The 15,611-nt window shown below is 45.7% G+C and overlaps 1 protein-coding gene across 1 annotated transcript; it reads left to right on the forward strand.

Moving 5' to 3' along the window:
• The first annotated feature begins 231 nt into the window (after nt 1–231).
• Nucleotides 232–13,874, forward strand: LOC139402136 (sodium/myo-inositol cotransporter 2-like). Its single transcript, XM_071146215.1, has 16 exons — nt 232–290; nt 399–573; nt 1,570–1,641; nt 1,954–2,058; nt 2,456–2,515; nt 3,365–3,469; nt 3,641–3,746; nt 4,285–4,365; nt 5,806–6,011; nt 6,300–6,435; nt 6,567–6,674; nt 10,038–10,188; nt 10,285–10,453; nt 12,725–12,940; nt 13,183–13,354; nt 13,651–13,874. Exons 1-16 carry the CDS (start codon nt 247–249, stop codon nt 13,872–13,874), a joined length of 2,130 nt encoding a protein of 709 aa, XP_071002316.1. The 5' UTR covers nt 232–246.
• Nucleotides 13,875–15,611: the final 1,737 nt, after the last annotated feature.

A 15,611-nucleotide genomic window follows, 5' to 3' on the forward strand; every position in this document is an offset into this window, starting at 1 on the left:
GGACCTTCAATGCTGCAGAAATGTTTTTTTACCCTTCCCCAGATCTGTGCCTCGACACAATCCTGCCTCAGAGCTCTAAGGACAATTCCTTCCACCTTATGGCTTGGTTTTTGCTCTGACATGCACTGTCAACTGTGGGACCTTTTATAGACAGGTGTGTGTCTTTCCAAATCATGTCCAATCAATTGAATTGACCACAGGTGTACTCCAATCAAGTTGTAGAAACATCTCAAAGATGATCGATGGATGCAGGATGCACCTGAGCTCAATTTCGAGTCTCATAGCAAAGGGTCTGTATACTTATGTAAATAAGGTAATTCTGTGAATCTAGTGAATCGAGTGTTTGGAGGCTCTATTGTGATTAGAATCAACAATGACTACATTTCCCTCACCAGCAGAATACGCAATCACTCCCTGAGAATTCCAGTGACCTTTGACCCAAGTATGGCTACCACTCAGGGGACCACCGTGCCCCCCTCCCAATCCCCAGGTTTAGGTGTACCCACCCTGGTCACCATAGACATTGTGGTGCTCGTTGTCTACTTCCTCCTTGTACTGGCTGTGGGCCTCTGGGTAAGTAGGAGCAAATTTGGGAAAAGGCACCCTAATGGCATCCAAAATGAAACCCTATTCCTATGTAGCTGGCCAAAAGTAGTGCACTATATAGGGATTAGGATTCCATTTCTAAATGATTTGATTTATTCCAGACACATCAGTAGCTCTGGTGAGATTGACTGAAACATGTCATGTGCTCTATTGGGATTTGTTTGGTTGTTGCTCTACAGTATATTCTTGCATCTCAATCTCAAAGTAGAGTTGTTCTACTTCAGTACACTTCTTCAGCACTCTCCTTTACTCCTTCAGCACACTAATTCAGCACACTCCTTCAGTACACTAATTCAGCACACTCCTTCAGTACACTAATTCAGCACACTCCTTCAGCACACTAATTCAGTACACTACTTCAGCACACTAATTCAGTACACTACTTCAGTACACTAATTCAGTACACACCTTCAGCACACTAATTCAGCACACTCCTTCAGTACACTAATTCAGCACACTCCTTCAGCACACTAATTCAGTACACTACTTCAGTACACTAATTCAGTACACTCCTTCAGTACACTAATTCAGCACACTCCTTCAGCACACTAATTCAGTACACTACTTCAGCACACTAATTCAGTACACTACTTCAGTACACTAATTCAGTACACACCTTCAGCACACTAACTCAGCACACTCCTTCAGTACACTAATTCAGCACACTCCTTCAGCACACTAATTCAGTACACTACTTCAGTACACTAATTCAGTACACACCTTCAGCACACTAATTCAGCACACTACTTCAGCACACTAATTCAGTACACTCCTTCAGTACACTAATTCAGCACACTCCTTCAGTACACTAATTCAGCACACTCCTTCAGTACACTAATTCAGCACACTCCTTCAGTACACTAATTCAGTACACTCCTTCAGTACACTAATTCAGCACTCTCCTTCAGCACACATTAAAGTCTGAATAGAGAATGTGTGTAACAGTCAGTCCTTCCCTTCCAGTCCATGTGGAAAACCAAGCGGAGCACGGTGGATGGATACTTCCTGGCAGGAAAGAGCATGTCCTGGTGGCCGGTGAGTGAAAAGAAACAGAGATGTTGCTATGGAAACGACACACAAATGACATCCACTCAGTATGTTGAATGGATTCCAGATGTTTGATGCCAAGAGGAACCAGTGTTGATTTATTCCTCTTGTTCTGAATAGTCAAGGACCAAACCAGATGGAGAAACAAAGCAGTCCTTGTAATGTTATTGGGGGGGAACTGAGATTTTATATGGGGAGATATGAATACTTTACAATGGGGTTGGCTTAAGGTCAGACATTGTTGTATTGTCACTCACACATTCTCTCTCTCTTTATCTCTCTGACACTCTCTCTCTGCAGGTGGGCACCTCTCTGTTTGCCAGTAATGTGGGTAGCGGCCACTTCATGGGCCTGGCAGGCTCAGGAGCTGCAGCGGGCATCAGTGCTGTGGCATATGAGTGGAACGTAAGACCATACATTTGGACATTATAATTAATTATAAACTGGATGTGCATCTCTATTACAGATGCAGGATCTTAATTTGCTCACCCTGTTGCTGGAGAACGTTCCTGCAATGCAGGCAATTTAGGTTTAAAAGGCTTCTGAAGTTTGGAATTTCCACTTAGAAATTTCAGACTTGATTTTTCCATCACGACAAATGTATCAACCTCTACATAAATGTTTATTAATTACATACAATCCACACAATAATTCACATTTCCTGTTGCTACAGGAATAATTAAGACCCTACATCTGCACATGATTTTTGATAGGGCATATGGTTTAATGCAAACTTAAAAATATTACTTTTTTCATACTAAGCTTTGCATAAATCACAAGTATCGATGTCTCTGGTTGGCAGGGGATGCTGATGGTGCTGCTCTTGGGTTGGCTTTTCCTGCCCATCTATATCGCTTCCGGGGTGAGAGGTCAACACACACCTTTCTATCAGTCCACTGTCTGTACTGCTGAAATATCACAAACCCACAAGTAGGCCTACTGAAATTATATGCAACATCGAGCCAAGTATTTCAGCGCTCAAATTACACCATTACAGGTGAGAAGATTTTATTGAATATTCCTCTCTGTTTAATGAGACACGACACTTTCCTCTCTGTGTACTGAGACACAACACTTCCCTCTCTGTGTACTGAGACACAACACTTCCCTCTCTGTTTACTGAGACACAACACTTCCCTCTCTGTGTACTGAGACACGACACTTTCCTCTCTGTGTACTGAGACACAACACTTCCCTCGCTGTGTACTGACACAACACTTTCCTCTCTGTGTACTGAGACACAACACTTCCCTCTCTGTGTACTGACACAACACTCCCCTCTCTGTGTACTGACACAACAATTTCCTCTCTTGTGTACTGAGACACAACACTTTCCTCTCTGTGTACTGACACAACACTTCCCTCTCTGTGTACTGAGACACAACACTTCCCTCTCTGTGTACTGACACAACACTTCCCTCTCTGTGTACTGAGACACAACACTTTCCTCTCTGTGTACTGAGACACAACACTTCCCTCTCTGTTTACTGAGACACAACACTTCCCTCTCTGTGTACTGAGACAACACTTCCCTCTCTGTGTACTGAGACACAACACTTCCCTCTCTGTGTACTGAGACACAACACTTCCCTCTCTGTGTACTGAGACACAACACTTCCCTCTCTGTGTACTGAGATACTTTAGATCACAGTGGTGATAACTTGTTCAATCATTCATGTTCTGTCTGTTTCCCTGTATCCCTAACATGCAGGTGACAACCATGCCTGAATACTTGCAGAAGCGATTCGGGGGGAAGCGAATACAATTATTCATAGCTATTTTGTATTTATTCATTTACATCTTCACAAAGATATCGGTAAGTAAAGTCAAAACACTTCTATGTATCTCATCAGCTATTTACTTTCTCAATACAACATTGTTTTGGACGTGAATCTATTGAATGAATTGAGACCGCTTGCTCCGCTGCTGTGTGTGCGTCATGCGTGCATGCGTGCGTGTGTGCGTGTGTGTGTGTGTGTGTGTGCAGGTGGATATGTATGCTGGGGCAGTGTTTATTCAACAGGCCCTGCAATGGAACATCTATGTAGCTGTGGTGGTGCTTCTGCTCATCACTGCTCTCTACACTGTAACAGGTACCCTGCTATTCTCTCTCTCTGTCTCTCTCTCTCACTGTCTCTCACTCTGTCTCTCTCTCTCTCTCTCTCTTTCTCTCTCAATTCAATTCAATTCAATTCAAGGGGCTTTATTGGCATGGGAAACATGTGTTAACATTGCCAAAGCAAGTGAGGTAGATAATATACAAAAGTGAAATAAACAATACAAATTAACAGTAAACATTACACATACAGAAGTTTCAAAACGATAAAGACATTACAAATGTCATATTATATACATATATATACAGTGTTGTAACAATGTACAAATAGTTAAAGTCTCTCTCTCTGTCTCTCTCACTCACTCTCTCACTCTTTCTCTCTCTCTCTGTCTCTCTCTCTCTCACTCTGTCTCTCTCTGTGTCTCTCTTTCTGTCTCTCTATCTCACTCTCTCACTCATTTTCTCTCTCTATGTCCCTTTCTCTCTTTCACTCTCTTCCAAAACAATCATATTTTTCCTAAAGTCTACCAGTTCAAACATACAGCCTGGTTCAGTGTTGTGCTGTGTTGTTTCAGGTGGTCTGGCTGCTGTCATGTACACAGACGCTGCCCAGACTGGCATCATGTTGATAGGAGCACTCACCCTCATGGGCTTCAGTAAGTCTCTGCTTTGGTGCTGTGTTGATCGGTGGGTACTGTATACACTGAGTTTACAAAACATTAGGAACACCTCCCTAATATTGAGTTGCCTTAGAACAGCCTCAATTCGTTGGGGTATGGACTCTACAAGGTGTTGAAAGCTTTCCACAGGGATGCTGGCCCATGTTGACTCCAATGCTGCACACAGTTGTGTCAAGTTGTCTGGATGTCCTTTGGGTAGTGGACCATTCTTGATACACACGGGAAACTGTTGAGCGTGAAAAACCCAGCAGCGTTGCAGTTCTTGACACAAAGCAGTGTGCCTGACACCTACTACCATCTACACTGATTGAGGTGGATTTAAGTGCCATCAATAATGGATCATAGCTGTCACGTGGTTAGACTATGTCATGGAAAGAGCAGGTGTCCCTAATGTTTTTTATACTCAGTGTATGATTCAAAGATAAATACTTTGTCTTTAATCAGAAAAACGTTCCAACTAGATTTTAGATTTCCTCAGTTATAGATTTTCATGTTTTTCACTCTCTGTATAGTTTACACTCTGTATAGTACAGTACAGGGCAGTACAGTACAGGGCAGTACAGTACAGGGCAGTACAGTACAGGGCAGTACAGGGCAGTACAGGGCATTACAGTACAGTACAGGGCAGTACAGGGCAGTACAGTACAGTACAGGGCAGTACAGTACAGTACAGGGCAGTACAGGGCAGTACAAGGCAGTACAGTACAGGGCAGTACCGGGCATTACAGTACAGTACAGGGCAGTACAGGGCATTACAGTACAGTACAGGGCAGTACAGGGCAGTACAGGGCAGTACAGTACAGTACAGGGTAGTACAGGGCATTACAGTACAGTACAGTACAGGGCATTACAGTACAGGGCAGTACAGGGCATTACAGTACAGTACAGGGCAGTACAGTACAGTACAGGGCAGTACAGGGTATTACAGTACAGTACAGGGCATTACAGTACAGTACAGGGCAGTACAGTACAGTACAGTGCAGGGCAGTACAGTACAGTACAGGGCAGTACAGGGCAGTACAGTACAGGGCAGTATTCATTGATTTAAATTATTTTTAAATCTATATTTATATTATATATATATTTATATTTCTACAGTACATTACAGGGCAGTACAGGGGAGTACAGTACAGGGCAGTACAGTACAGTACAGAGCAGTACAGGGGAGTACAGTACAGGGCAGTACAGTACAGGGGAGTACAGTACAGGGCAGTACAGTACAGGGCAGTACAGTGCAGTACAGTACAGTACAGTACAGTTAAGTACAGTACAGTACAGGGCAGTACAGTACAGGGCAGTATAGGGCAGTACAGTACAGTACAGGGGAGTACAGTACAGTACAGGGCAGTACAGTACAGTACAGGGCAGTGCAGTACAGTTTGCCTAACTGTCTAACTCTGCCCTACTCCTGTGGAGGTTTCGCTGAGGTGGGGGGCTGGAACGCCCTCCTAGAGGGGTATGCTACGGCCATCCCCTCTGTCCGTGTCCCTAACACCACATGTGGCATCCCCCGGGACGACGCCTTCCACCTGTTCCGTGACCCTGTGACCTCTGACCTGCCCTGGCCGGGCATCCTCCTGGGCATGTCCATACCCTCCATGTGGTACTGGTGCTCAGATCAGGTAACAGTGACACTGCTTAGGGACAGTCACTAGATGGCCAAGAGGAGAAGATCTGAGGTATCAGAATTGATACACCTTAAAGGGGAATGGAAACACTAGGCTTTAGAACACCATCTAACTTGAACTGTAAATCACCGTATTGGCATTGTTGCATCACTGACAGGAGAGTTTTGATTCACCTTAATAATAAAACAGATGGATTGGTTAAGTGCTCTATACACTTGGGAGCCACATTCAGCTGCTCTGTCAACAGTTCCAGTCACTGATTCTGTGTTGTGTTGTATCCAGGTGATAGTGCAGCGCTCCCTGTCTGCTAAGAACCTGCTCCATGCTAAAGGAGGCTCCCTGCTGGCTGCCTACCTCAAGATCCTGCCCTTCTTCATGATGGTCCTGCCCGGCATGATCAGCAGAATACTCTACCCAGGTACAATGTCCTAAGTGCAAGGCTTTGGCAGTAACTCTAGAGAGGATACTGTACCTAGGTAAAACCTGCTGATACCACTATCAAACAAAGGAGAGACAGTATATTTACAGCAGCGTTGTTGTTGCGTCTAGACGAGGTGGCGTGTGGTGACCCTGAGGTGTGTACTGAGGTGTGTGGGAACCCAGTGGGCTGTTCAGACATCGCCTACGCCAAACTGGTCATGAAGCTACTGCCCTCAGGTGAGGAACTTTTCTTCTCTCTGTAACATGTTGTATATCTCCATCTGTCTTTGTCACTTCCTGTACACACAAACACCTTGTGGTATCCCAGGAGGTCTACCCCGGGGGATGGTAATAGAGGGGAGGTGGTGAGACGACGTTGGCTCCCTCTGCTGGGGATAAGGGAGCTGTGCACCCCGACACAGACAGCTCAAAGTGGAGGTAATTAGAGGAAAGTGCCAACCAGCCGTGGAGGCCAAATAAAAGGAGCCCGGGGGCACACCGCGGGGGAGAAGGGGGAGAGACCGACACCAAGCCACAGTAGAGAAGAAGGAACAAGCCAAACCGAAGTGATTTTCTTTGTTCTATTTATTTTCTGTCTTAGTAAAGTTGTTTTTGTGGACTAAAGTCTCCCCGTCTCTCTGTCACTCTCTGCACGCTCAACCCAACACCCCGCGGTTTACCTGCTGTGTGTTTCTTCCACTCTCTAGACCTGCTTCTGTGTTTTTTGTATTTTATCCCCCTTTTCATCTTATCCAATTACGATCTTGTCTCATCGCTGCAGCTCCCCTTGGGGCTCCGGAGAGGCGAAGGTCGAGTCATGTGTCCTCCTAAACATGACCCGCCAAACCACGCTTCTTAACACCTGCCAGCTTAACCCAGAAGCCAGCCGCACCAATGTGTCGGAGGAGATACTGTTCAACTGAAGACCGAGGTCAGCCTGCAGGCGCCCGGCCCGCCACAAGGAGTCGCTAGAGCGCGATGAACTAAGTAAAGCCCCCCACCCAAACCCTCCCCTAACGACGCTGGACAATCGTACACCGCCCTATGGGACTCCCGGTCACGGCCGGTTGTGACACAGCCTGATTAAAAGTTACATTGAGATCTGATTGTAGTCAGATCTTATAAGTGTAAACAAACAATATAAGGACACATGTTAGAGGCAGGTATAAACAGGGCTTCTGTCTCTTTCAAATATACACATATACACTTCATGCGATGCGTACTGCAGAGAACAATGGAAGAGAACAATTATCAGTGAATTATCACAGTGAATTATCACAGTGAATTATCAGTGAATTATCACAGTGAATTATCAGTGAATTATCACAGTGAATTATCACAGTGAATTATCAGTGAATTATCACAGTGAATTATTGTAATATTTGTTTGTGTCAATTAATCCCATAAGGGATGTGTTGCCAACTGATGATTTGACAGGAAAATAAAATGTAACAATGTCATACACACATGTACATTCTCCCTCTTTCACTCTCTCTCCCATTTTCTCTCTCTCTGTGTACTCTTCATACTCCTGTCTCGCTCTGTACTCTCCATACTTCTGTCTTTCTCTCTGTACTCTCCATACTCCTGTCTCTCTCTGTACTCTCCATACTCCTGTCTCTCTCTGTGCTCTCCGTACTTCTGTCTTTCTCTCTGTACTCTCCATACTCCTCTCTCTCTCTCTCTCTCTCCCATTTTCTCTTACTGTGTACTCTTCATACTCCTGTCTCGCTCTGTACTCTTCATACTCCTGTCTCGCTCTGTACTCTCCATACTTCTGTCTTTCTCTCTGTACTCTCCATACTCCATACTTCTGTCTTTCTCTCTGTACTCTCCATACTCCTGTCTCTCTCTCTCTCTCTCTCTCTCTGTGTACTCTCCATACTCCTGTCTCTCTCTGTACTCTCCATACTCCTCTCCCTCTCTCTCTCTCTCTGTGTACTCTCCATACTCCTGTCTCTCTGTACTCTCCATACTTCTGTCTCTCTCTCTCTCTCTCTCTGTGTACTCTCCATACTCCTGTCTCTCTCTCTGTACTCTCCATACTTCTGTCTCTCTGTACTCTCCATACTCCTCTCTCTCTCTCTCTGTGTACTCTCCATACTCCTGTCTCTCTCTCTCTCTGTACTCCCCATACTCCTGTCTCTCTCTGTGTACTCTCCATACTCCTGTCTCTCTCTCCCTCTGTGTAATCTCCATACTCCTGTCTCTCTCCCTCTGTGTACTCTCCATACTCCTGTCTCTCTCTCCCTCTCTCTCTGTGTACTCTCCATACTCCTGTCTCTCTCTGTGTGTACTCTCCATACTCCTGTATCTCTCTCTCCCTCAGTGTACGCCCCATACTCCTGTCTCTCTCCCTCAGTGTAGTCTCCATACTCCTCTCTCTCCCTCTCTCTCTGTGTACTCTCCATACTCCTGTCTCTCTCTGTGTGTACTCTCCATACTCTTGTCTCTCTCTCTCTCTGTACTCTCCATACTCCTGTCTCTCTCTGTGTGCACTCTCCATACTCCTGTCTCTCTCTCTCTCTCTCTCTCTCTCTCTCTCTCTGTGTACTCTCCATACTCCTGTTTCTCTTTCTGTGTACTCTCCATACTCCTGTCTCTCTCTTTCTGTGCACTCTCCATACTCCTGTCTCTCTCTCTCTCTCTCTCTCTCTCTCTCTCTCTCTCTCTCTCTCTCTCTCTCTCTCAGTGTACTCTCCATACTCCTGTCTCTCTCCCTCTGTGTACTCTCCATACTCCTGTCTCTCTCCCTTCGTGTACTCTCCATACTCCTCTCTCTCTCTCCCTCTCTCTCTGTGTACTCTCCATACTCCTGTCTCTCTCTGTGTGTACTCTCCATACTCCTGTCTCTCTCTCTCTCTGTACTCTCCATACTCCTGTCTCTCTCTGTGTGCACTCTCCATACTCCTGTCTCTCTCTCTCTCTCTCTCTCTGTACTCTCCATACTCCTGTCTCTCTCTGTGTGCACTCTCCATACTCCTGTCTCTCTCTGTGTGCACTCTCCATACTCCTGTCTCTCTCCCTCTCTCTCTCTGTACTCTCCATACTCCTGTCTCTCTCTGTGTGCACTCTCCATACTCCTGTCTCTCTCTCTCTCTCTCTCTCTCTCTCTCTCTCTCTCTCTCTGTGTACTCTCCATACTCCTGTTTCTCTTTCTGTGTACTCTCCATACTCCTGTCTCTCTCTTTCTGTGCACTCTCCATACTCCTGTCTCTCTCTCTCTCTCTCTCTCTCTCTCTCTCTCTCTCTCAGTGTACTCTCCATACTCCTGTCTCTCTCCCTCTGTGTACTCTCCATACTCCTGTCTCTCTCCCTCAGTGTACTCTCCATACTCCTGTCTCTCTCTCTCTCTGTACTCTCCATACTCCTGTCTCTCTCTGTGTGCACTCTCCATACTCCTGTCTCTCTCTCTCTCTCTCTCTGTACTCTCCATACTCCTGTCTCTCTCTGTGTGCACTCTCCATACTCCTGTCTCTCTCTGTGTGCACTCTCCATACTCCTGTCTCTCTCCCTCTCTCTCTCTGTGTACTCTCCATACTCCTGTCTCTCTCTGTGTGCACTCTCCATACTCCTGTCTCTCTCTCTCTTGCTCTCCAGGTCTGCGTGGTCTGATGATGGCGGTGATGATTGCTGCTCTCATGTCCTCCCTCACCTCCATCTTCAACAGCTCCAGCACCATCTTCACCATGGACCTGTGGAGGCATGTCCGGCCCCGAGCAACCGAGTGGGAACTCATGCTCGTGGGAAGGTATACATACACATGCACTCATACTCATGCATACACATACTCATGCATACACATACTCATGCTCGTGGGAAGGTACACATACACTATCCTCCTCAGGATGTTTGTGCTGGTTCTGGTGGTGGTGTCAGTGCTCTGGATCCCTGTGGTCCAGGCCAGTCAGGGAGGACAGCTGTTCATCTACATCCAGTCCATCAGTACCTATCTCCAGCCCCCTGTTTCCATCGTCTTCCTGACTGGATGCTTCTGGAAGAGGACCAATGAGAAGGTGTGCTTGTGTGTGTGTTGGGGGGGAGAATACAGAGTACAGTATGTGAGGTAGTGAAGGTGTCTGTAGTGAAGGTGTCTGTAGTGAAATGATCTATAGTAAAGGTTTGTAGTGAAGGTGTCTGGTGAAAATGTGTGTAGTGAAGGTATTTGTAGTGGAAGTATGTGCAGTGAAAGTATGTGCAGTGAAGGTATATGCAGTGTGTAGTGAATTTGTGTAGTGAAAGTGTGTGTAGTGAAAATGTGTGTAGTGAAATTATTTGTAGTGGAGGTTTGTATAGTGAAAGTATGTGGAGTGAAGCTGTCTGTAGTGAAGTTTTATGTAGTGAAATAGTGTGTAGTGAAGGTGTCTGTAGTGAAGTTTTGTGTAGTGAAATTGTGTGTAGTGAACATGTCTGTAGTGAAGGTACAGTACTAGTCAAAGGTTTGGACACAAACTACTCATTCAAGGGGTTTTCTTTCTTTATTTCAATATTGTAGAATGATAGTGAAGACATCAAAACTATGAAATAACACATACGGAATCATGTCGTAACCAAAAAAGTGTTAAACAAATCCAAATCTATTTTATATTTGAGATTCCCACATATGCTAAGCACTTGTTGGCTGCTTGGGTCCAAATCTTCCCAAACAATCTCAATTGGGGTGAGGTCGGGTGATTGTGGAGGCCAGGTCATATGATGCCGCACTCCATCACTCTCCTTCTCGGTCAAATAGCCTTTACAAAGCCGGGAGGTGTGTTGGGTCATTGTCCTGTTGAAAAACAAATTATGGTAGCCATGCTGGTTAAGTGTGCCTTGAATTCTAAATAAATCACTGACAGTGTCACCAGCAAAGCACCCCCACACCATCACACCTCCTCCTCCATGCTTCACAATGGGAACCACACATGCGGAGAGCATCCGTTCACTAATCTGCCTCTCACAAAGACACCAAAAATGGAACCAAAAATCTAACATTTGGACTCAAACCAAAGGACACATTTCCATGGTCGAATGTTTCTTTGCCCAAGCAAGTCTCTTCTTATTATTGGTGTACTTTAGTACTGGTTTCTTTGCAGCAATTCGACCATGAAGGCCTGATTCACACAGTCTCCTCTGAACAGTTGATGTTGAGATCTGTCTGTTATTTGAACTCTGTGAAGCATTTATTTGGGCTGCAATTTCTGAGGCTGGTAACTAATGAACTTATCCTCTGCAGCAGAGTTAATTCTGGGTCTTCCTTTCCTTTGTCGGTCCTCATGAGAGACAGTTTCATCTTAGAGCTGGATGGTTTTTGCGACTGCAGAGTTCCGTATTGACTGACCTTCATGCCTTAATGTAATGATGGACTGTCGTTTCTCTTTGCTTATTTGAGCTGTTCTTGCCATAATATGGACTTGGTCTTTTACCAAATAGGGCTATCTTCTGTATACCACCCCTACCTTGTCACAACACAACTGATTGGCTCAAACGCATTAAGGAAAGAAATTCCACAAATTAACTTAACAAGGCACACCTGTTAATTGAAATGCATTCCAGGTGACTACCTCATGAAGCTGATTGAGAGAATGCCAAGAGTGTGCAAAGCTGTCATCAAGGCAAAGGGTGGCTACTTTGAAGAATCTAAAATCTAAAATATATTTTGACTTGTTTAACTTTTTTGGTTACTACACGATTCAATGTGTTATTTCATAGTTTATGTCTTCACTATTATTCTACAATGTAAAAAATAGTACAAAGGAAGAAAAACCCTTGAATGAGTAGGTGTGTCCAAACTTTTGGTACTGTATGTGTAGTGAAGGTGACTGTAGTGAAGGTGTGTCTAGTGAAGGTGTGTCTAGTGAAGGTGTGTGTAGTGAAGGTGTGTGAAGTGAAGGTGTCTAGTGAAGGTGTATGAAGTGAAGGTGTATGAAGTGAAGGTGTCTGTAGTGAAAGTGTCTGTAGTGAAGGTGTGTGAAGTGAAAGTGTGTGTAGTGAAAGTGTCTGTAGTGAAGGTGTCTGTAGTGAAGGTGTGTGTAGTGAAGGTGTCTGTAGTGAAGGTGTGTGTAGTGAAGGTGTCTGTAGTGAAGGTGTGTGAAGTGAAGGTGTGTGTAGTGAAAGTGTCTGTAGTGAAGGTGTGTGTAGTGAAGGTGTCTGTAGTGAAGGTAAGTGTTTGCATCTGAAAATAGGCTGTACTTGGTTTTTCACCTACAGGAATTAAATGCTACTCAATTTGCAATCAGATTGCAGTAAAAGTCAGATGTATTGAAAGATGATGTAGAGATGAAATGTCCCTCCTTTGTGTTCTGCAGGGGGCTTTCTGGGGCCTGTTCCTGGGCCTACTGGTGGGCGGTATGAGGATGGCCCTAGACTTTATCTATCCCTCACCACTGTGTTACCAGGAGGACAGCAGGCCTGATGTGGTGAAACATGTCCACTACCTCTACTTCTCCACCATGCTGTCTCTGCTCACCCTGGTGGTGGTGGTGGGGGTCAGCCTGGCCACGGAGAAACCCAGCCCAGAGCAGGTGAGGGGAGGCTGGGGAGTGCTACTAAACCAGAGCTCAAATACAGTATCTTGATAGTGATTGTGATGGCAATTGTGTATTTGAACAAATCAACCTATTGATTTCAACGACACTGTGATAAATTAAGAATTTGCATCTACAGTACTGTCTAAATCAAATATAAACTTGAGATAGACAGTGTAATAAATGTATGGCCTATCACTAACCGTTGCTGTGTCTGCGTTGTTGTTGCTACGGAACAGATCAGCCGCCTCACCTGGTTCACCAGATTTGATAAGGTGGAGAAGAGCAGTGGAGCTTTAGAGACAGTAGAGACTGTGACTAGTGCTACAGAGACCGAGGAGAGTGCAGAGCAGGAGATAGAAGACAGAGAGCAGGAGAAGGCTAACGGAGAGACACACCTTCAGAGGAAAGGTGGGTAGTGTTGTCCCTTTTTAGGTAGCAGTAGGTTAAAACTGGTAAGTTGCTTCAACAATACTAAGGACCATGATTCATACAATACTCACAATCCCAGTGCTTGAAGTGGACTGAAATAGGTGCCAGCACTCATTTTGGGTGCCAGTACTGTTTATATTTAGGTGCAGGAATATTTTTAAAACAGCAATATTCTATAAGATGCCGGTACTCATAACTGAGGTGCCAGTACAGGTGTGTTCCAGTCCAAGTCAAACACTGCTCATACGCATATACCCACACTTCTCTCACCCCAGTCTCCTCAGAAGCCAGTGTGAGGAGCCAGTCCAGGCTGAAGGCCGCCCTCTACTGGCTTTGTGGGATGGAGAGGCAAAAGGAGGGTGACAGCGCCCCACAACCCCCTCTTCTTCTCGACCCCGCTAGCTCTCTGGAAGAGGACCCATGCCTTAGCCAGGTGGTCGACGCCAACCTCATCATCTGCCTCTCCATCGCCGTCTTTATCATTGGCTACTGGGCCTAGTGAGGAATTCTCAACAGCCAATGATATTGGAAGGGACAGGTGGTGCTGCCATTGCTGCAGCATCATCGGAGAGCTGCTGAAGTGTCACAGCACAGGCTGTTATTTATTATTGTACAATAGCAATGTATAGGTTTTTTTAACCCCTCCACCCCCCCCTCTTCAGAGGACAAATATCTTCATTTAGTTTTTACAGAATTTTTTGTTACATACACATACATTTGACATTTTATATAAAGCAGTCACAAAACAATAATACATTACCACGCACTCTTTAATCCCACCCCTCAGCCACTCTCAGCCCAACCCTCAGCCACTCTCAGCCCAACCCTCAGCCACTCTCAGCCCATCCCACCCCTCAGCCCATCCCAACCCTCAGCCACTCTCAGCCCATCCACCCCTCAGCCCATCCCAACCCTCAGCCACTCTCAGCCCAACCCTCAGCCACTCTCAGCCCCTCTCAGCCCAACCCTCAGCCACTCTCAGCCCAACCCTCAGCCACTCTCAGCCCAACCCTCAGCCACTCTCAGCCCATCCCACCCCTCAGCCCATTCCAACCCTCAGCTACTCTCAGCCCATCCCAACCCTCAGCCCATCCCACCCCTCAGCCCATCCCACCCCTCAGCCCATCTCACACCTCAGCCACTCTCAGCCCATCCCCACCCTCAGCCACTCTCAGCCCATCCCACCCCTCAGCCCATCCCACCCCTCAGCCACTCTCAGCCCATCCCACCCCTCAGCCACTCTCAGCCCATCCCACCCCTCAGCCACTCTCAGCCCATCCCACCACTCAGCCACTCTCAGCCCATCCCACCCCTCAGCCACTCTCAGCCCATCCCACCACTCAGCCTCTCTCAGCCCATCCCACCCCTCAGCCACTCTCAGCCCATCCCACCCCTCAGCCACTCTCAGCCACTCTCAGCCACTCTCAGCCCATCCCACCACTCAGCCACTCTCAGCCCATCCCACCACTCAGCCACTCTCAGCCCATCCCACCCCTCAGCCACTCTCAGCCCATCCCACCCCTCAGCCACTCTCAGCCCATCCCACCACTCAGCCACTCTCAGCCCATCCCAACTATCACCATAGACCACCCTCATTTGGTTTCCATGTGCCATATATTTTTCAATTGTGCTGTGATTTTTTTTCTAATCGTATATTATGCACAGATTGTGAGCTAAAGATGAAAACCTTTCCTACGAGTATTATATTATTTATTGACTGACTAAGGCTTTCCAAATTACCCAACACTGCTATTTGTAAGGTTCATTTTAAGTGCATGTTGTGATTTTTAACCGTTCCTGAACCTGTGACCAGAAACAAGCTACATAGGGGCAATACCAGAATAAATGATCTATCGATTCTGTCTTTTCGCAACAAAATCTACAGAGTTGAGATTGTTGTATGCCCCATATATATGGTATTCTGTTGGTGGCAAGAATTTTATATAATAATTTAAATTGAAAAACTAAGTGTTGAATCAAGTGTAGTTTTTTGTACCAGTTCATAAACCCTATTCCGTGGAATTGGTACATCGAAAATCTCCTATCCATGTTGCACCCTGTATGGCACAGCTGTCAACATTTGTCCTCAGATGAAACTGGTATATTATTCTATTTATGCCAGTTCCTTTCAGCCAGTTTGTATCTTTACTATATGGCAGCAATGTATAGTTTTGATTGGCAGTGTTTAAATGGGCATGATGCCTCTCAATATGCTACATTTATTATAGTTCTTACT

This window comes from Oncorhynchus clarkii, unplaced genomic scaffold (assembly GCF_045791955.1).
Source record: "Oncorhynchus clarkii lewisi isolate Uvic-CL-2024 unplaced genomic scaffold, UVic_Ocla_1.0 unplaced_contig_705_pilon_pilon, whole genome shotgun sequence".
In the NCBI taxonomy this organism is placed as follows: domain Eukaryota; kingdom Metazoa; phylum Chordata; class Actinopteri; order Salmoniformes; family Salmonidae; genus Oncorhynchus; species Oncorhynchus clarkii.